The following is a 23,158-nucleotide window of genomic DNA, read 5'->3' as shown; positions in this document are numbered from 1 at the left end:
CATTCTACATTAGGGGAGGTCTTAAATTCTTAGCCATCAATTGGCATCCTATTAGAAGAGAGAAAGAGATGAAGGGAAGGCCATGTGATTCATGATGGAGGTGGAAATTTGATTTCAAAAACACTTTTACTGAAAGAAGCCAGTAAACACCATGTTTGTCTTTCTGAGTTTGGGTTACTTCATTCAGTATGTTTTCATCTACTTCCATCCATTTGCCTGCAAATTTCATGGTGTTATTGTTTTTTTACAGCTGAGTAATATTCCATTTTGTAGTCATCAGTCTCATATCAGAGAAGGGCATTTAAGGTACCCTCTCCACTATTGCTTAGATTGATAGTTGGTGTCATCCTTTTAGACCTCTGGACATTTCCCTAGTGCCAGATTTCTCTTTAAACCTAAAATTACTTCCTCTATTATGGTATCTCTTTTCTTTCTCTCCTCTATTCTTCCCCTGACTCAATCTTCCTACTCCCTTATGTCCTACTCTTACCTCCTGTTCTCCCCTTCTCTTCTAATCTCTCTCCTCTCCCCCTGTGCTCCCAATTAGCTCAGGAGGTCTTGTCCCTTTCCCCTTCTCTAGCGGACCATGTATATCTCTCTTAGTGCCCTGCTTTCTTCTTAGTTTCTCTGGCGGTGTGGATTGTAGGTTGGTAATTCTTTGCTCTTTGTGAGTATATATCATGTTTTCTTTTTGTGACTGCGTTACCTCACTCAGGATGGTTTTTTCTAGTTCCATCTATTTGCCTTCAAATTTCAAGATTCCATTGTTTTTTTTTTCCCGCTGAGTAGTACTCCATTGTATAAATGTACCACATTTTCTATATCCATTTTTCAGGTGACAGGCATCTAGGTTGTTTCCAGTTTCTGGCTATTACAAATAATGCTACTGTGAATATGGTTGAGCAAGTGTCCTTGTTGTATGATTGGGTATCCTTGGGTATATGCCCCAGAGTGTTTATGCTGGATAGACTGATTCCCAATTTTCTTAGAAACTGCCATACTGGTTTCCAAAATGGCTGTACAAGTTTGCACTTTCACCAGCAGTAGAGGAGTAGTCTCCTGACTCCACATCCTCTCCAACATAAGCTGTCCTTATACTTTTGATTTTAGCAATTCTGACAGGTATAAGATAGAATTACAGAGTCATTTTGATTTGCATTTCTCTGATAATTAAGGATGTTGAACAATTCCTTAAATGCCTTTCAGGCATTTGAGTTGATTTTGTTGAGAATTCTCTGTTTAGCTCCCTACCTCATTTTAAAATTGTATTATTTGGTATTTTGGTATTTTGATATCTAGTTTCCTAAATTCTTTACATATTTTGGAAATGAGCTGTGGTGATACATTGTTTATAATCTAATAAAGCAACTGAAAATCAGAATGCAAAGCTAGCCAGACTAGCTATCCATAGAAGCTGGGCAGCAGTGGCATATCCCTTTAATCCCAGGATTCAGGAGACAGAGGCAGATGAATCTCCGTGAGTTCAAAGCTACCATGGGCTACATGAGATTGAATCAGTCTAAAGGAGAAACAGAGTTCATGGCTTTAATCCTAGCACTAGAGAGAACATAAGAAGCTCAGTGCAGTCTCAGGCAGCAGTCTGAGATTTGTTGGGTGCAGTCTGGAGATTTAATCTGAGGTTCAGTAGATCACCCCTTTGGTTTGGGTATTGGTATAGGTGAGAGCTCTCTCATGGCTTGGCCGCTTTGGTTTTCTGATCTTTAGCTTGAACCCCAATATCTGTCTCCGGGTTTTTGTAATTTGTGTCAGATGTGGGGTTGGTGAAGATCTTTTCACATATTGAAGGATATCTTTTTGTCTTAATTACCATGTCCTTTGCTTACGAAAGCTTTTCAGTTTCAAGAGGTCCCATTTATTGATTATTGCTTTCAGTGTCTGTGCTAGCAATATTAGATGTAAAGCAAAGGATAACTAGAAGACAATTCACAGCTCCAGAAATGCTAGAGCCTTCATCCAGTAATTGATAGAGTCAGATGCGGAAATCCACAACCAAGCACCAGGCTGAACTCAAGGAATCTAGTTGAAGAGAGGGAGGTGAAAATACGTGAGCAAGAGAGGTGAAGATCACGATAGAGAAATCTAGGGAGAGCTGAACCAAGCTAATGGTTCCTCATTAACTCTGGACTGACAGCTATGGCACCTCCATGGGACTGAACTAGGCACTCTGTATGTAGGAGACAGTTGTGTAGCTTGGTCTATCTGAGGGCCCCTCCCCACAGAAGGACCAGGATTTATACCTATTGGATGAGCTAGCTTGTTGGAACTCATTCCCTATGGTGGGATGCCATATTCAGCCATAACAAGGGGGGAGTGGCTTTATCCTGCCCAAAATTTATTGACTACCCATGGGCACCCTTACTTGTTGGGAGGAGTGGATGGAGGATGGGCTGGAGGGAAGTGAGGAGGTGGGATGAATGGTGAGAGGGAGAACTTTGTTTGGAACGTAAAATGAAATTAAAAATAATAAAAAGAAAAAGAAAAAAGAAGCTAGTACAAACAAACAGATGCACATGCATACAAGTGTATGCCAGTCTAATTTTATTTTGAAAGGGAAATACAGCAGATGTTAGCTGGTGAAATTTTGGAAGGCTAGACTGCATAGAATTTGAGTCATCTTTGTTCACTTACAATGAAAATATTTTAGAGTATTAATTTAAATATTCCTCCAAACTCCTTATACATTGCCATAAAATAAATGAAAATATTGAATGCAAATATACTGCTATGATACTTTGTTTTATGAAATACAATGGACGGATTAAAAGTATCATTCTGTAAAATCATATCAATGATTCAAATAGAAAAGCCGAAAGCATTGAAAGAATAGCTATGCATTCACTTTTTCAGAGTTTGCTATGGCTTAAATAGCAGAAATGCATTCTTGTCTAATTCTGGTGACTAGAATCTGACATAAAGTTACAGCAGAAAATGGTTCCCCAAAAGGTGTTAGGAGTGAATCTGTTCCAAGTGCTTCTCCTTGATTCTATAAAACTCTTTCATTGTGGCATCATATTCTCACAATGGTTTTATTGTGCATCTACATCTATACCTCTCCACTCAGCATTTTAAACTAAATATAGGAGTAATTAAACCTTCTCTGGAATAAACTTGTGTTAGCTGTTTATGTCTGCAAAGCCACATTTCTAAGTAACAACAGAATCCATGATACTGGGATGAGGATTTCAACACATGATTCTTCCCCCTCTGGGAAGTACAATCCACCTATGCTATTTTAATTTTGTGGTTTGTATGTAAGAAAAAATACTAACCACCTTTTATAAGTTATATCAAAAACTTTAAGGAACAACAGTATAAAATATTATGTCATTGAGTAAAATAAGGTGTATGCGTACATTCACAAATGTATGTATGATGTATACATTTTAAAAACTGGAAATATGTACATATATACATATATATATAATGGACAATATTATGCTTAGTTTTCTTATTTTTAAGAATTTCTTCAATAATAAATTGATTCTATCATAGGGATATATTTCTGATAATATCATAGGAATAGAATAGCTTTATAGGGCCAGAGATTGAGAAATACTTTTAAAAACTCACATAACTTTGTTTTTTCCCATTCATAATAAAATAGTTCCAGTGGTACATGGGCCTCCACTCCAAGCTATCCCAATTGTAGCAGACAATACCAATTAATTACATACATGTGCTCCAATAAATGTGCTTAACAACATGGAAGGAAACTACAATTATTAGATTTAAAGTAGTTCCTAAAGGTCATTGCCTAATACGAAAAAGTAGAAAATAGTTGCAGCTTTGCTATAGTTTCTGTGCGCTTAACTGCTGAATTGCAAAAGTAGTTAAGTACACTATATAAAGAATGGCTACCTTAGTTGTGCATAGTGGTGCATGCCTTTAATCCCAGCACTTGGAGGGTGGAGATGGAGATGGGTGGATCTCTTTGTGTTTGAGGCCAGACTGGTCTACATAGTTCTTAGATCCCAGTATCCACAAGATCTCTGTGAGTTGCTGGTCAGCCAACAAGTCCATCCTGTTTTCCAGTCCAAGTGCATCCTGTTTTCTAGTCCAGACTTACTGCCCCAGCCTTGCCCCACTGACATCAACATCTAGCAGGAGGAAAACACAATCTCTTCCACCTGGGCTTTTCCCACTGTGCTGTAAGCCTGTATATAAGGCTGCTACCTCTCTAGGATAGAGAGAAACTACTTAGCACTTACAATAAATGCACACATATACATTATCTTGCAATAAAGGCATGGGCACGCATTCTCCTAGCACAAACGGCCGGACGTCTTGTCTTTCATTTCCTGATACCTCAGACTTGCTCGTGGCATGGGAGCCACAAGTGGAGGCCTTACTGAGACTTGGAGAGACTTGGAAAGATTGGGGAAGATCAGGAAAGAAAGGAGATTGGAAAAGAAAGTAGATTCAGGAAAAACTTGGGAAAGAAAGGAAGTGAAAACAGGTACCTCAACTTCTAAGAGTTAGTAAAATGGAATGGTTAAATCTCCAGGCTTTTGCCTGAGATATTGACCTCAAAAGCTGAGCAGCAAGTAAGGTTATGAGAGTGTATTGGAAAGGAGTACCAAGTTAATGGTACCAGGTTAAATCTCCAGGCTTTCACCCAACACCAAGGTCGAGAAAGAAAGGGGACCCTGAGAGATGGCTCTTGGAGGTTGTGAGGGTGAATTGAAAATGGGTAACAGTAAATGAGATGCTGGTATTAAGTGATAAAAAGGAAAAGGTAAAAGTATATGGAATGGAAAATACATGGAGAGTCTGGATACTGTGTGCTGTTGTGTTGTCTTTGAATTGCTTAATTGCCAAGGAAGGAACAAATGCTAAAAGACATTTAATTATCAATGCTGCTAAATTAACCGAACTTATATATTTTGAAAATGCTTTGACTCCTAAATTTAAATATGAGGCCAGGTTACTTAGGAAGAGAATTTCTGCTTTTGTTTCCAAAGGAAATAAAATCTATGGGTTCCTTCCAGACTAGTAAGGTTTGATGAATCAAGATCACCTGAAGCAGTGGCCCAGGCGATCCAACATCTAAAACAGCTGAGATGATGCAGCCTTGCAGACCAAAAAAATGAGGAGTTCACCAGGTTTCTGGTTTTTCTTGTCATGATCCCCATGGTATTTCAGTGTCCCCTAACAGCAGGAAGTAGTTTGGAAAGAATGGTGTCCACATTCCCAAATATTGTTTATAAATGTTTATTTTCATTTATACAGGCTTGGTTATTGATACAAACTTAAGGTCAATTTTGTGAGTCATCTCTGAAAAAAATTTTGGTTAAAAGCCTGGCCTCTCCACTCTGCATCTGCAGAATTACAAGGAGTGGGTACGGATGTAGCCCCTGAGTGTAGCTCAGAACGTCTCAAATGGTGGGATGATGAGCAGCACACAGGACTTTTTCAACCTTTTGTCTTATTTCAATGATTGGCTGGAGCTATTCTGTCACAAGTGATTTCAATTAAGGAAGTTTCATTTTAACAAACTAATCATGACCTAGGGAAAAAGGATGACTAAAAGATGTATGTTCTGTATTATGGTGTGGCCACATCTGTATGTATTAAATGTGATTGTGAATGCGTGAAGGTGAACTACTTTAATTGCCTTGGATATGATTAAAAGGATACTTAAATTGCCTCAGATATAGTTAAGAACCTACCTAAGTTGCTTTGGATATAGCCAAAAAGAACATCCATCCAGTCAGTGTTTTAACAGGAAAGGTTGGCTATTTGAGCCCTCAGAGCCAGTCAGTGGAAAAATAACAGAAGCCCGTAGCATGGCCTAAGAGCAAAGGAATGATTCTATAGAGTTTAGCAGAGGAGAGGGTACAGAAATTCTCCTAAATTTTTATGGTTAGAAAAAGAAATCTAGGTAAAAAAAGTTTTTAAGAAAAAGCTCCAGAAAAACTGCTGCCCTGTTAAGACCCCACCTACAAAGGAGTCAGTGTAGATACAAATTAGGTCATGTCAGCTAAGATACAAGTGAGGCCTTGTTAGCTTTACAAATTGGATTAGAAAAAGAGTATTTACACACTTCAAGTAATTTTCAAAAGTTATATGGGACATATGTTATAGCTTAAAGGCTCCTGCTCACATGTGGTACACATGAATTAATGCAGGCATAGAAACACTCATGAACATAAATAAAAAAACTAAATAATTTTTTAAAAAAATGCTTTCCTCTTTATCATCTTGAGATATACACACAATATTTATTTACTTATTTGCTCATTTATTTATTTGTTTTAACAATCTGGAGCAAGTGTTTATGTGGACACATATTTTTGCATAGGAATTACATTAGTAAGTTTATTTTAGCATATTTAATAGCTGACAAATTACTCTTGAAAGTGTCCATCTGTCTATTTTCTTACCATTGTACAGAGGTTTCAGTGTTTCTATATCCCCATATACATTTGCTTTAGAGTTCCATTTTATAAAAGCCTTTTTATTGATTTTCTTGTGGATTTCCCATCATGCATTCCAATCCCATTCATTTCCCCATACCATCCCTCTACCCTTGCATCCCCCACACACAAAAAAGAAAAAATTAAAAGTAATTAAAAAAACAAACAACAAATTATGATTATCCCTCAAAAATGAGATGAAAAACAAAATAACCAATTCTACTTGAGAGTAAGGAATGTTTAAATTTTTTTATTTATGCTTTTTAACTAAAGGAGCTCCTTTAATAGTAGAAGACACTCCGGTACTTCGAAGTTTAGCATTTTCACGAATAAAATTGTGTGGAATTGGTGGCATGCTGTCATATGTCTTGTTAGTGGCATCAATTTTAGCTTTTATATGTATCATTGATTTCGGTAATGGAGGTAACCCATTTATTTCATACAGCCAATATATTTCATCTGTCTGAAAATTGAAAGGAAGACAAGTTATAAGAAAGGTCCAGAGACCTAAAGGAATTTGGGAAATATTTATCATTATTAGTAGCTTCTAATTTTTGTATGTGCTAATGGAAAGATAAAATAATGTTGAATCTATAATGAAAAATACTTAATACAGAAATAAATTAAGTAAATCTATTGGCATTATGAATAAAGGAACAGTCACTGATAAGAAAATCTCTTAGCCAAAGGTCTGCCATGTAGGTAAACAATGTCTTCCAAGATGTACTTTTAAATAAATATTTAACTGTGATCACAGAGATGATTGGCAAATTACAGTAATGTGATTTTTGGATTATTAAATGCTAAAATATTAAAAGTATATTTATTATTATTTATATATTTGGTCTTTGGTCCCCGACATTTTTTGGACTTTTCATTTGAGTTTCTCCCCAGAAACTCCAGCACGTGTTTCAGCTGGCTTTGTATCCTCAATTATCTGAGTCCACTCCTTAATTAATAACTGCAATGGTGTAAAGTCGTATATAAACCCCCTATATTCCTGCCCACCTTGGGCATGAATTTTTTAAGGTTTAAATTCTACACAATTTTTCAGCTATCTGTAATGGGATTAATTTTCAGCTTCTCACTGTAGTGGAAGATATTATTAATCCTCTTTCCTTCTGTATTTCACATACTACCTTCCCTGTATGTATTTCTTGGTATTATATAACAAATAGGCTACTTAAATTCAAATTCTTATTCAAGGATCTGCTTCCAATGAAATCAAAAGAAAATACATTTTTAGAATGCCCTTTCCTATTGTCTCATGCTAATGAAAAGCTTTCTTTAGAAGGAATATAGAATACATACTTATATTTGTGTCTCCAGTTATAACAGGAACATACAATATGACATATATTTTGTATTATAAAATATATTAATATATGTATATATTATTTTTATGCAAGTATGACCATAAAACATCATTTCTTTCATATTCTATAATTCTAATGGTTAATTTTTTTGAGTTTGTGTAGTATGTGTGCAGGTATGTACACCTATGTGCAGGTAACTGTGTTTGTGTGTACATGTATGTGGAAGCCAGAGGTTGGTGTCAGGTATCATCTTTGATTGCTCTTGCCCTTCCTTTTTTTGAGACAGGTTTGCTCAATAAATTTAGAGCCCATTGATTAGACTAGGCTGGCTAGCCAAGGAACTCCAGTGATCTGCCTGTCTGCTCCTTTTCATGCTGGAGCTATATGTGTGTGCCACTATGCCTAAATTATGAGCAACCTAGGAGTTTGAACTCAGGACTTCATGCTTGCACAACAAACACTTTACCAATTAAGCCATCTGCCAGCTCCAGAATTCATCAACTTGTTTATAGTTATTCAGGAAAACTGATTAGATTTTCTACTCCTCTGGAGCAGCACTACTTTTGATAAAATAAATGGAACAACTTAATTTCCTTCTATCAAACCTAATGTTTTTTTCTTGTTTCCTAATTGTAGAACAACAGGTTTTAAACATTCTAAAGATGTCTTAGTTGAACAAAAAATTATAAGGCATAAGAACATGATTGATTATTCAGGTTTGTCTAGGCAAGATTAATTAAATCTATTCTTATAAGGTATTCCTTTTTCTGAGTGAAGTAGAATGAAGACCGTATTGTTGTAACTACTGCTATCATGCTTAACCTAAGTATTTACAAATGACAATGGTGTAAATAGCAAGTTGAATTTAGATAACTGTAACATGAGAGTAAGTATAAATGCTGTTGAAATTAACTGGGATTTGGAGTCAGAGTGTATCAACTGCTATTTTTAAGAATGGTGATTTGATATATGCAATAAGTCTTACGAATATCCAGTGTGTAATTCTGCTTAATATAACAATTTTAAAATTTTGTAGAGTAATATTATATTTATAGATAGAATTTCATCTCTGTGACCCACAAAATTGTAGAAAAGTACTAACTTCAGCAAGTTGTCCTCTGAACTTTACACACACGCACACATACTATGTCATGTACATGCTTCCCCCTACAGATGAATATATGTGAAAACACATTAGAAATACCAAAATTGGTATAAGGACTCTGAAAATAATTTAAATGTTTAGGTATCTTACTATACAGTTTTTGGAAATCATCATTGGAGGAAAATAAAGTCTTCATAGAACTGTATGTGCTATGTTCCTAATTTCCGTTAAATTTACATATATTTCTCAAAATTGAAAAAATAGATTTAGGATTTATCTATAAATTTTAATACTAAATCAATATATGAAATAGGGTTTAACATGTTTTTATATCTACAAATATGCCAATGAGCATATGAAATTACATATTCTATTTTTGCACACATTTGGAATTTTATGTAATAAAAATTAAATAAGTAAGCTGACATTTCCTTTCCTTCTCTTGTTGTGAGTTGATTCTCATACCGAAGCCCAGGCTGACGTATAAATCAGAATCCTTTTGCCATTACCTACTGAATGCTGAGATTACAAGAATGTCACAAAATTCTGGCAAATAATTATTAATTTTAAAACATTTTTCAAAATCAATTTGTCTCCCACATAAGCTCTTATCAGTATTTCAAATAACAGTGGAGGCAATGAATAATATGAGGCAAGGCAAAAGAGGTTTCACTGCTTATGTCCTACATTCTATAAAATCGTAGAACAATGAAAACAGAAAGTCTCTCAAACAATCACTAAATTTTATTTTCAATGATCATTAAAATAATTACATTTTATTCTGCTATTTGATTTAAAAGTTCAGGGATTTCTTTGGCAGCAAGAGTTGTAGGCTTATAATATGACAGCAACTGTTTTGTGTCTATGCAACTGAAAGTAAGCTGTGGTAAAATAGTTACACTTTTCAAAGAATTTGAAAGTTGTTTTCATCCCCAAATTTCTCACTATAAAGTGTGTATGAAATTCTATGAAGATAATTCTTTACTGGCTAAATTTTCAAAACTGTAATTACCTTAACTGAAATGTAAGTAATTCCTTAAATTTTCCTAGTATTAACAAATTATTTTGTTATATTCCATACCTAAATTATTTGGCTTTGAAAATTAAAGTTGTGGTTTTGAAAACTTACCTGTATTACAAGTGTTGCTTGATATTTCTTACTATACATTCGGGGTTTAAATCCTACAACGATGACAATTCCTTTTGTGTAAAATGGAGGGAGTTCACCAGATTGAGGTTTTACAAAAAAATCTCGATCACCACCTGGCAGAAAATGGGCTGTAAATGGCTCATAATACCTAGGAAAAATAAATGAAATGTTTCAATTGGTCATTACCTCATTGACTCTGTGATGATGGCTAAATTTTAAATTCTGCTCCAGCAGACCCATAGTTCAAAATTAATACCGAATACTTACAAAAATGTATGAGGTGGCATTTTGAAAATTACAAAATAGAGTCTCTCCTAGTTTTCTGAAATAAAACACCATGGTCAAAATAACTTAGGAAGGAAAGGTTCATTTGGCCTATACTTTGCAATCATTTTCTATCATCGAGGTGGGTCAAGGCAGGATCTCAATCAGGAGCAGAGGAAGAAACTAGAAAACCACTACTTACTGGGTTGCTTCCCATATTTAGCTTGCTTGTATAACCAAGGATCATTTTTCCAGTGATGGGGTCACCCATAGAATGCTTAGCCTTTTCACATTAATCATTAATCAAGGTAATGACTAACAGACAAGCTCATAGGCCAATCTAATGGAGGGGATTTCTCAGCTGATGTTCCCTCTTCTTAGGTATCTCTATAGTTTGTGTCAAGTTGACAAAAATTAACTAGCACACTATCATTCTTATTCTCAGGGCGGCTGAATAAAATTCCAAAGTTTTTTCATTTATTTCCAGTGTTCATAGTATACTAAGATAAATGTTGTTCCTATAAAAATTGTTCAAACTCAGTAAGTATCCCAGATGAAAGCTTAGTAATTTGTAAATAAACTGACCACTAAAGCTATGGTAAAGCCTTTTGTCTCTACTGCTGTCCCATTATACTATTTTCTTACTTACCAGTAGCTATCTACATGCTAAGTACAAGGAAACTACTAAAGTCTCAATAAAAATTTATAGGTATCAAGATAGAATATTAAAGTATAAAGTGGAGTGACATTCGTGTTTCAAGTTACCATTTCATGCCACTATAGACAAATGAGAAAAAGAATGTTAATTAAGTCGAAAAATTTCTTAGTTTAATAAAACAGGGTAGTGGTACACTACAAAAAAGTTTTTAAATTCAGAATTTAAGATAAATTAATAGAGATGCATGTAAAATACCACATGTTCCTGCTAAAAACAGGTACAATAGTGCAACACAGAAAAAGACAGGGGAAAGTTCAGGTTGTTACTCTCTGATCCATTCAATAAACAAGTATTGCTTATCATAGAAGAAGACTGGAGAACATGTTCTGTATATACGGGTGTCATAGTTTGAATGATAGCGCGACATATAATTTTAGGAAGCTTACTTAATCTTTTGTACCTACGTTTTTTTATTTCTTAAATTAATAAAAAGTCAAGTTGTTGAACCAATGCCTAACACATGGAAAGTAGTTTGAAAGGAGAAGCCAGTATCAATTTATTCATCATTATCATTGTGATTTTAAAATATTTTGTAAGCAGTGCTAGGAAATGATGGGCGATGCAATACATGAGGGGGATAACACGGAGTACCTAAAATGATTACAACAGGAAGATGACAGACAGAGATCCCTTATCCTGACAGAGATCCACCCAGAAATAATATATTGAATGATTATCTTTGTGAAGAACCAAGAAACATTTTAGAAGATGGGGTTACAGTTATATAATTGCCGTATTTGGCTTCTAGGCTTTGTTAAGAAATGGTGTGTGTGTGTGTGTGTGTGTGTGTGTGTGTGTGACAGGGTTTCTTGTATTCTAGGCTGGCCTCAAACTAACTATGTCGCAAAAGATGCCTTTAAAACTTTGATCCTGTTGCCTATTCTTTCAGGGTGTTGAGGTTAAAATAATGTAACACTATGCCAAGTTTATGCAGTAATGGGGATCAAGCCGAAGCCTTCCTGTGTGCTAGGCACCAACTGCACTATATCCTCATCCCACAGACATTTTAAAATGAGAAAAACTAAAATAAGAAAGAAATTAAAGTAAATAAATACTCTAATGGATGTCTCATAAATAAAAAGATACACAATAGAAGATTATATGAAATTATATTTAATAATATTTGACAATTGAGAAGGAAATCCACAAATCCATAGAAAAATGAAACCTATCAATGGACTGGTTAAATAGGTCCGTACAAATTATTTTAGTAGTAATTTAAAACTTTCCTATGAAGAAAATTACACCATCAGATACCTTCTTAGATGAATGCTATCTGCAATTCAAAGAAGAGGTATTATCAACAGCATCAATTCATTTTTAAACTCACCCTAAGTAACTGTACCTAATATTATATCTCCCCATAATAGAGAAAGAACAAACTTCATCAGGAGTTATCAGAAACAGATACACGTTAGGGTAAATATAAGTGAATAAATACCTAAAAAGACAGTAAAATTATGAGTTGGCTTATTGAATAAGCCAAGCCAACAAAGTTCAACCAAGATACCAGAAATATAGACATATAACCTTAAAAAGAAAGAAGTTTAAAGTAAACAAAAGTGAAGGGTAACATATAAGAGACATTTTGGAAATAAAAATAAAAATAATCATCAGAAACTAGTTAGCACAATCATAATTGAAAATTTAACCAGACCTTTAAGTAACAATGAGATTATGTCATCCAGATGGTTTCACTAGTTTTAAATCTTATTACATTTTATTTTTGTGTATGTATGTAAATGCACATATGTATGTGTATGAGTACATGTGTGTATGTATATATATATGTGCATCCATGTGTTTGTGTGTGTGAGTACATGTGAGCCAAGGAACATGTGTGGATGACAAAGGATATGTTGTGGGAGTCGGTTATTTTCTTCTACGATGTGGACTTGTCATGGATTGGGACCAGGATCCTGTACACACTGAACTATCTTGCTAGCCCATCTAACATGCTCTTTAAAGAAGAGTTAACATATACTCTGTCAAACTCTTCAATACTGAAGAGAAATGAAATAAAAAACTTTACTATTTCATTAATGAGGCCATTATCAACCTGATTTTAAAAGCAGGTACTGACTGTGTAAAACAAATAAAATTATGGGTGAATTTCTTTGATGGATATAGAATCAGACTACTAATAAAAACAATTAATTAGCACATTTAAAGAATTATACATGGAAACCAAGTAAGTTTTCCTCTGGGAAGAAACTAAGAGAAAAATATACACAAGAAGTTGGTATATGCATATTCATGGACTGCTAGTACTTCTAGGGACTAAACCAGGACTACTTGGATAACAGTAGGTGTATGATGACAGAAATACACTAGTTTTAGTTAAAAAGAAATAATGGAAAGTGGAAATTAGAACAGGGGAATTCAGAATCCATTCTAGAGGGCTCAGCCCCAATTAAAGTATATTCTTCACTCAATGTGAGGTTCAGAACATTCTAAGGCACAGCCTCAGAAAATTCGGATCCTTGATAATAACTAGTTTAGATAATGAACTTGACGCCTACACTATATGCCATCCTAGAACCTTCATCTAGTGACTGATGGAAGCAGAGGCAAACATCCACAATTAAACACTGAACTGAACCCATGGAACCCAGTAACACAGAGAGAGGAGCAATGAGCAAATTGGTAAAGAATGGGCTGACAAAACCAGCAGAGACAGCTGATGTGAACAAAGGGGAGCTTTTGAACCACAGACCAACAACTGGGTGGACAGCATGGGACTGATCTAGACTCCCTGAGTGTGAGAGTCAGTGAGGAGGCCTGGGCAATCTATGGGGCCTTGGGCAGTAGATCAGTGTTTATTCCTGGCATACAAATGGACTTCGTGTGTCCATAACACAAAGGCGGATGCTCTCTCAGCCTGCACTCTTAGGGGAGTGTCTGGACCCTGCCCTGAGTGAAATGACAGACTCTGTATATCACTTATGTGGAAGGAAGTGGGGAGAGGGTGGGAGGCTGGGGGGGGATGGTTGGGGGGTGAGGGAGGAGGGGAGGGAGAGGGAACTTGGATTGACACGTGAAGCAAGCTATTTAAAATTAAAGTAATAAAAAAACAAAAAAAAAAGATTTACAAAGCAAATCCAGTACACATCAAAATGATCATTCACTGAGACCCACTATGATTTATTCTAGTATGAAAGTGTGGACTTAGATACACAAATCTATAAATGCAATACATCAAACTAATAGACTCAAGGGCAGGAATAAAACAAAAGTTTCATAGATGCAGAAAGAGCTTTGATAGATTCTAACATATTTTCCTGACAAAAGACCTAAAAGAAATCTATAATAAGACTATACACTAGTGTATAAAAGCCTGTATATGACAAACCTATAGTCAACATTATACAAAATGGAGAAAACTCAAAAAGTATTTTTAGTAACACCAAGAGTTGAGTATGCCTGCCTACTTACTTCATTATTATTGTATATATACATTGAAGTTCTATCTTGAATAAGACAAAAACATAAAAAATACAAATAAGAAAAAATCAATTTATTCCTGTTTAGAGATGGTTCTTGCACACAAGAAAACCGAAACAATGCAACATAAAAATATTACGATTAATAAATACTTTCAGTAGAGTAAGAGAACACAAAGCCGGCATAAAAGTAAATAGCTGTTCTATATACTAACAACAATCATGCTGAGAAATATTTAGGAAAACAGCCTCATGTTAGCAGTTTTTAAAAAATCTGTAAACATCCTATGAATGGAGTTAACAAATGTAAGGAGTTTACAGTACAAATTTTAAAACAGTGAAGAAATTATGAAACCATAAAAGATGGAAATATCCCCCGTACTAATTAACAGAATTAATATAATGAAAGCAGATATATTACCAAAAGGAACACACAGATTTAATGTGAGCATACCAAAATTTCAATAACAGTCTTCACTGAAGCAGAAGAACATAATCCTATAATTTGTTTATGTGTTCAGAAATGTCTGGATAGCCAATGCAATTCTGTATCAAAAAGAGCAATGATGGAAGTAACACAATAGAAGATATAAAAATGTAATTCATACTAAGTGTAATAAAACAGCATGCTACCGATATTAAAGCAGGTGCCAGTAGATCAATTGAATAGACTAGCAGACACGATTAAAAACACTCATCTCTTAGCCACCAGATTTTTAACAGTTTTTACAAGAATACTTTCAGATAGAAAACAGTTTTTTTAATGGATTTAGGACCTCTAATTCTATTTCAAGACTGAAAGTGGAAATTCTGAAATGTGGCAGGAAGAATTGCTTCATCGGTATCACCTAGGTTACCTGTTTAAACTATGAATTCCTAGTCTCTATAATTAGAATCAGTGGTCATGTGACTTGGAAGATGAATTTTTAATAAAAGGGCTTCACATGTGATATTCATATGTAGTTTAGAATCCTCTCCCCTCTTACTACACAGAAACAGACACAGAGACAGACAGAACGACAGACACTCACACCACACACACACACACACTTAGTATTTTCTAGAAAAGTTAACCAGGTACAAAGGATCTAGAGCAGAAATTTTAATTGATGAATCATTCAGTCTGTATTCAATCCTTGAACATAACTATTTACTTAAATAGGATTATCCAAAGATTTGAACACAGAAATGAAAATAAAAACTATTACATTATATGAGTCAGCAGTTCCACGTGTGAAATATATGCCTTAATCTACTGAATATGGAAAAATATAAATGCTCAGTAGCAAAGAGGTGAAAACAAGCAGCATTTAGTGAGAGGATAAAAGGAATGTACTATTTCCACAGGATAGGATATTATTCAGCCAATGAAAGTATGCAGGCTAATATCTGCAATTCTTACCATATGGGATGCTAGGGCAGGAAGTTTACCACAAGGTCAAGGCTGGTCTTCAGCACACTGTGAGAATTTGTTTCAAAAAAGTAAAAAATAAAAAGAAAGTAATGACACATAACAAACAGGGGAGAACCTTGCAAAATGTTATGTGAAATAAACCAGACTGTTTATATCAGACCACTCTGCTTATATAAAATAGGTACTTTGGACAGATAGAGTCACTTAATAGTTACTACAGAGCTGTGGGAGGGGAGACGGGTAGTAACTGCTTAATGAATGATGGCTTTCATTCAGGAGAAACAAATGTTTTTGGCACTGGGTAGTGGTGACTGTTGAAAAGGATTAGAACTAAGTCATCCATTGCATAATTGGAAATGGTTTAAATGGCAAATTTAAATGTAATTTACTAATGTAAGTTCTGCACTATGTAGATAGTAAAGTTAAAACATGGTGTCAAAATCATAGGAAAATAGTTAGATTAACTAATCTTCTGTTTCAAGTTCATTTTTAAAAAAAGGTAACCTGGGCAAATATGTTAAAAATGGGCAAATATGTTAAAATGGACAAACAATACAATATCAACACCAAAACAAAACAAATGGTGGTAGGAATAATGGATATCCACATATACATTAAAAAATCATTGTATATAAAAATCAATGAATTCAAATAGAGAATTCTCAATAGAGGAGCCTAAAATGGCTGAGAGACACTTTAGAAAGTGCTCAACATCCCTAACCATCAGGGAAATGCAAATCAAAACAACTCTGAGATACCACCTTACTTCTGTCAGAATGGCTAAAATCAAAAACACCAATGACAGTTTATGTTGGAGAGGATGTGGAGAAAGGGGAACAGTCCTCCACTGCTGGTGGGAGTGCCCAATCATACAGCCACTTTGGAAATCAGTGTGGAGATTCCTCAGGAAATGGGAATCACTCTACCACAAGAACCAGCAATTCCACTCTTAGGCATATATCCAAAGAGGCAAATTCATACAACAAGGGCATCTGTTCCATTATGTTCATAGCAGCATTATTTGTAATAGCCAGAACCTGGAAGCAACCTAGATGCCCCTCAACTGAAGAATGGATAGAGAAAATGTGGTGCATTTACACAATGGTGTACTACTCAGCAGGAAAAAAAAACAACAACGGAATCTTGAAATTTTCAGGCAAATGGATGGCACTAGAAGAAACAATCCTGGGTGAGGTAACCCAGTCACAGAAAGACAAACATGGTATGCACTGACTCATATATGGATTTTAGACATGGATCAGGGGAGTACCAGCCTACAATGCCACAGCCAGAGAGTCTGGGAAACAGGAAAGACCCTAAGAGAGATAAGCATGGTACCTCAGATAAGGGGAATGAAACAAGATCTCCTGAGCAGATTGGGAGCATGAGAGGGGGAGGTGAGAGGGAGCAGGAGGAAAAAGAGAGGGGGAGAAGAGGAGGGAGAGTAGGACATGGGGGAGCAGGAAGTTTGAGTCGGGGGAAGAATAGAGGAGAGCAGCATGAGAGATACCATAATATATGGAGTCATTTTAGGCTTGAGGAGAGAGCTGACACTAGTGAGATCTCCAGAAATCTACAAGGATAATAGCAACTGGCAAACTAAGCAATAGTGGAGAGACTGAATAAATAGCCCCTCCTTGATGATAAGGTTGATGACTACCTTATATGCTATCATAGAACCTTCATCAAGTGACTGATGGAAGCAGAGGCAGACACCCACATCTAAACTCTGAACTGAACTCCTGGAACCCAGTGACAGAGAGGAAGGAGTGATGAGCAAAGGGGTCAAGACTGGGCTGGTGAATCCCACAGTAACAGCTGACCTGAATGGGGGGGAGGGGCTCTTGGACCTCAGAATGATGGTGAGAGGAGAGCATAGGACTGATCCATACCCCCTGAATTTGAGTGTCAGTGAGGAGGTCTAGGCAAACTGTGGGGCCTTGGGTAATAGATCAGTATTTATGCCTGGCATATAAATGAACTTTGGTTGCCCATCCTACAATGAGGGATGTTTTCTCAGCCTGTACTCTTGGGGGAGGGCCTAGGTCCTGCCCTGGATGAAATGACAGACTCTGGAGATCCCCAAGGAGAACCTCACCTTCCCTGGGGAAGAATGGGTACTAAGTGGGGGGCTGGGAGGGCTGGTATGGTGGAGGTGGAAGAGGGGAGGAAGAGGGAGCTTGGATTGACATGTGAAGCACGCTTGTTTCTATTTAAAATAAAATAAATAAACAAAGAATCCTAAATCAAAGATCCTAAGAACTGAAATCAAACTAGTTAGAGGAAAATATTGGCAAAATACTACAGGACATAGTCACAGGTTGAGCCTTTATGATGAGGACTCTACTCATTAAATAATACCTTGACTTCAGTGTACTGTAAGAGATTAAAAAAGTATCTGCACAGCAAAGATAACTAATGAATTGACAAGATAGCCTACAGAATGGGAGAGAATAACTGCTATGTATCTATCTGACAGATGATCAATATCTAGAATATATAAAGAACTTAAAAGATATCTACAACCTAGACAGCACACTAAAAATGTGTCAACAATGCAACAAAGAGAGAGTTCTCAAGTGATCAATTATCAATGTCCAATAATCATAAAAATCTTTTCAATACCCTTAGACATCAAGAAAACACAAAGTAAAACTACATGGTGATTCTATCTAACTTCATTCAAAATGGATCCCATAAAGAAAAATAGGAAGAAATGCTCGTGAAATAGTATGGAAAAATGTAAATTTTTATACAACTGGTGGCAATGTGTATTAGTTCAGTTGCCCTGGAAATCAGCATGGGGGTTCCTCAAAATACAGAAAATAAAGCAATCATATGATGCAGCCACTTTCACCTTTTATATCACTGAAGGGCTCTAAATGAACATATGACAGAGACACATGTATATTGCAAGTATACTGTGGCTGAAATGGAAATGAGAAACCCATCATGACATATTGTCCCATCAAAATGTTTCTTCTTTTTTATTATCTAGTCACTGAAATATGACATGTGGTCTTAAATGACTAAATGTTGCTAGCATTTTGCTAAGATGAGTCTCATGTATCACAATGAAATGAGCTCCTGAACTCTGTAAATGACTACATTATTCTGATTTATGATCTTTTACATGCCTTCAAAAATATGCAAAATAACTAAGGAGTATAAGTTGGGAGTGTTAAACTTATATATCTAGAGTTATCTATTATATAGCTAGACTTATATATCTGAAATTATATATATATATTCTGCTATACTTAATACATAACTAAACTCATATATCTAGACTCATATCCAAACTCTTATCTCTAGAGATATTTCTATATATACATATAGGATTGTAGCTATTGCAATCACATTCACTTGGAGCATACTTAATTTGGATGATAATTTGTGATTAGTGTAGTACATTAGGGTTAAGTTAACCTAAACTAACTCTAATTCCTTTATGAAACCTTTACAAAAATTAACTTGCAACAAATACATTTGCTATTTAGAGCAATAGCTTAAATATATATAATTCTAATGGAAGTGTTTTATAGAAAATCTATGATCTATTCTTTTGTATTTCAAATGTCAATGCAGAGGAATAAAGTCCAGGAACTTGAAAATGTATTCTGGCCACAAGTGAGTTATAAAATGTGTAATTCTGTAATACATTCTGCTATATTTCTAAAACAAAAATACATGAAATCTGAAATCTATTTCAGAAGTGATAAAACACTGCTGTGTGTATTTATGTGCATGTAGTAATAAATAAAGCTAAAGCCTATCATTTCTTAAAATTCTGTCACATTGGATTTAAATATGCTATTTAGTCTTAGGAGAAGTCTTCAACAAAGCAGAAAGATTTAGATGGGCTCCCAGAAGGGTTTTGAGCAGACTGTATTCTAGGACCTAGAACCTTATTACTTTAAGGAATGAAGTGAAGCACCTATCTGGTGTCATGTCATGGCTGAGTGTCCCTTATACACAAAATAGCGCAGGGTGCTTAGGCACACGATCTTTCATTATGAGAGGAGGATCCACATTCAGAGACTGGGTAAAAACACAATTTCTGAAAGCTTCAAGTGAAGAAAATGGAAAAAAGAAGATCAGACCAAGACTCTCTCTCTCTCTCTCTCTCTCTCTCTCTCTCTCTCTCTCTCTCTCTCTCTCTCTCTCTCTCTCGCTCTCTTTCTGTTTACAAATATATATCTGGTCTGGCTAGTAATCTTTATTCAGGTCCTGGGAAAATCATTGTAGTTCTGATGCCCACTATGTATTAGCTGATATAAAATATTTGTCACTATGATGCTCAGACTTGTCTAATAATATAATGATGTAGCTAGGTAAATAATTTTACATGGTATTTACTGATTTGTGTGACTTATTTAGTCTCAAGTATTTTTGAGAACTAATACAGTAGTTGTAATTGCATTGAGATTTGAGCTTCAATTACATAAACTAAGGGTGATGTCAGAAAGATTTTAAGTCACTAGTTGGTCCATCCTTGCAGATTCTAAAGAAAAACATTTTTTCACCTTTGTTGTTACATATTTACAAAATAGGACATTTTAATCTAGAAAATTAGGCTTTTAAAAAAGATGTCAGCTATGCTTATGAAGGATAGTATAAATGGAAGCCATCATATAGTAAAACTGATGAGCTTTGAAAAAAGCTTAGAAGTTGAAGCAATAGTGCCAATTTACTTATGATGTAAATGAACCTCCTACAGGATCTATGAGGAAACAAAGGAAAAGTCTGGTGAAATTATGTTAGTGGTTACTATGATCTGTGTAAAAACCACCCATTCAGTGAACAAAAAAGGTATCACCAAAAAATGAGCATCATTTTATTTGCAGTTCAGGAAATGTACAAGCTTTAAGAGCAATGCAATTCAAGGATTACTTAGGAATCACAATTTCTTATATTTTATTAGAATCCAGATTTATCTTTAACATGACAAGAGTTGAAAGATAATTTAAAGATACTATAGTAGTTTAAAATGTTTTAATGGTTTCAAAAATATACATTTATTCACTTACTGTGATCTTAAAGTAGATTTTGATTTTTCTCATGCTAGCAACTGCTGTATGGTATATGATATACTATAGAGTTGGGCTGATGACATTAGGAATCCAAGGACTTAAGAGGATCCCTTTTAGAATATCAAGGGCAGAGTCTGTACCAGAATTGTTTTCATATTTCTTGTGATTGTTACATATTCCTGAAAGTAAATGGAACCATGGGAAGTACAACTAATGGTCCAGTCTACTCAAAAGTCAGCTACATAGAAAGCTGAAAGCAGAAGCATTAAAGTTTTATAAGACAGCACTAGTCATTAAATCCATGCTATGTAGCATAAAGAGATATATACAGAAGAAAGCAATCTACGAGTTTGATTGGCCAGACAAATGATGGGAACACATTTTTAAAGGATCATTTAGGGTATGCTGCAAAAGAACTGAAAGGGGGGGTGGGAGTGGACTTAGCATAGCAAGGTTCTGTAATAATAAAGGCAAAAATATCAGTGCTTTAGATCAAGGTGGCACTAGCAGCAATGAAAAAAATAACTGGGTTTTGCTTGTGTTTCAAAGATTGTATGGCCAATTTTTCTGACGGATCATAAAAGACAAGAGTCAGAAACAGAGGAATACAAATTTGTTGCAATGTTCTCCAAGGGATGTACAAAACTAGAATTACCATTCACTTAAATGAGAAGTTTCTTTTGTGGAGAAATGGTTTATTTTTTGAAACTTCACTTAAATTAGTAATGTTCTGTTGAACTATTTATGCAACAGAAAATTGGATGTGGTGTTTGACGTTTAGGGGAAAGGTCAAAAACTGAACTATATTTTGGATTCTTCAAGTTACAGATGACAACTTTGGCAGATTTGGGAAAATACTTGGAAAAGGAAAGTGAACAGAAGAATAAACGATCAGACTCTGTGAAACATTTAAAGGATAGGTATGAGAAGGAGCCAGGAAACAGTGGCCAGTAATAGAGGAGCAAATCCAAGAAAAGTGATGCTTTCAGGTTGCTGTTAGGATAGTGGTTCAAGATGGTTACAGGGAGATAAGAAGCAAAAATTAATTTCTGGATTGAGAAAAATATGCACAGTATTTAACAGTGATGACACTGAGTACTTTATCTGGAGTCATCAGGAACCATGCAAGCTGTGCTACATGAAAGAATAGACTAGATACTGATGGAGAGTTACTACAAGATATTTTTATTATTTATCTACCTTCTATCCATCCATCCATCCGTCATGTATATATGAATATTTTGTTTGTTTGAGATGTGGTTCATGTATGTATGTATGGTTTAGCCCTGGCTGTCTTGGAACTCATTTTGTAGATCAGGGTGGCCTCAAACTTAGAGATAACCTTTCTCTACCTATCGAGTGCTGGTATGTAAAGGTATGTGCCATCACTCCCAGCCTACTATATATTTCCTGATTATAACAACAAACTCTGAGTTCAAGACCAACCTGGGCCCTTCCAGGCCCCAACCTCCGGCGACCCCAGCATCGGGGCCCCGCTCCTGGCATCCAGAAGACCTGCCCACAAAGGAAAGGCATCAGCCCTTTCAGGCTGCAACCTCCGGCAACCAGCTTCAGCTTCAGCTTCAGTGTCAGCGTCCCCAGATTCAGCTTCAGGAAAGAAGGAGACCAGTGGAGATGGAAAGACCCCAGCTGCACCCACTGGAACAAGAGATCAGAAGAAGACAGAATAAGAATCTTGAACTTCGTAGGTAAATGGATGGCACTAGAAGAAACCATCCTGAGTGAGGTAACCCAGTCACAAAAAGACAGACATGGTATGTACTCACTCATATATGGATTTTAGACATGGATCGGGGGAGTGCCAGTCTGCACTTCCACTGATAGAGAGTCTGGGAAACGAGAAAGAACCTAAAAGATATGCATGGTACCCCAGAGAAGAAGAAAGAGACAAGATCTTCTGAACAGATTGGGAACATGGTGAGGGGTGGAGGGGAGTGGGAGCTGGGAAGAAGAGAGGGGGAGAAGAGGAAGAGAGAGTAGGTCATGGGGGAACAGGAAGGTTGAGTGAGGGGTAGAATACAGGGAAGAGGGAATCATAGGTTAGAAGACAGATAAGGCACCAGTGAGACTTCTAGTGATCTAAAGGGATGATACCAACTGGCAAGCTAAGCAATAGTGGAGAGACCACCTTGAATGCTCATTTCTGATAATGAACTTGATGTCTATAACCATCCTGGAGTGTTCATCCAGTGACTGATGGAAGCAGAGGCAAACACCCACAGTTAAACACTGAACTGAACCCAAGGAACCCAGTGAC

At 35.8% G+C, this 23,158-nt stretch overlaps 1 protein-coding gene across 3 annotated transcripts in view; it reads right to left on the bottom strand.

Annotated features, from left to right (window-relative positions):
* Cfap47 (cilia and flagella associated protein 47) overlaps positions 1–23,158 on the bottom strand; it is a 255,121-nt gene that overhangs the window by 6,770 nt on the left and 225,193 nt on the right. For 2 of the 3 annotated variants that reach the window (XM_040744175.1, XM_040744176.1), the window contains 2 exons: positions 9,988–10,156; positions 6,672–6,900 (listed from right to left, as the gene is read on the bottom strand). In XM_040744175.1, coding sequence (XP_040600109.1) covers positions 6,688–6,900; positions 9,988–10,156 — 382 coding nt within the window. In that variant the 3' untranslated portion in view covers positions 6,672–6,687. Of the gene's footprint in view, positions 1–6,671; positions 6,901–9,987; positions 10,157–23,158 lie in introns of those variants that run through there. The other variant, XM_040744177.1, reaches the window with a different exon arrangement.

The sequence above is a fragment of the Mesocricetus auratus genome, unplaced genomic scaffold, assembly GCF_017639785.1.
Source record: "Mesocricetus auratus isolate SY011 unplaced genomic scaffold, BCM_Maur_2.0 Super-Scaffold_100003, whole genome shotgun sequence".
NCBI classification, from domain to species: Eukaryota; Metazoa; Chordata; class Mammalia; order Rodentia; family Cricetidae; genus Mesocricetus; species Mesocricetus auratus.
The sequence above is the reverse complement of the archived record's forward strand: the minus strand, read 5'-3'. Positions and strand labels throughout refer to the sequence as shown.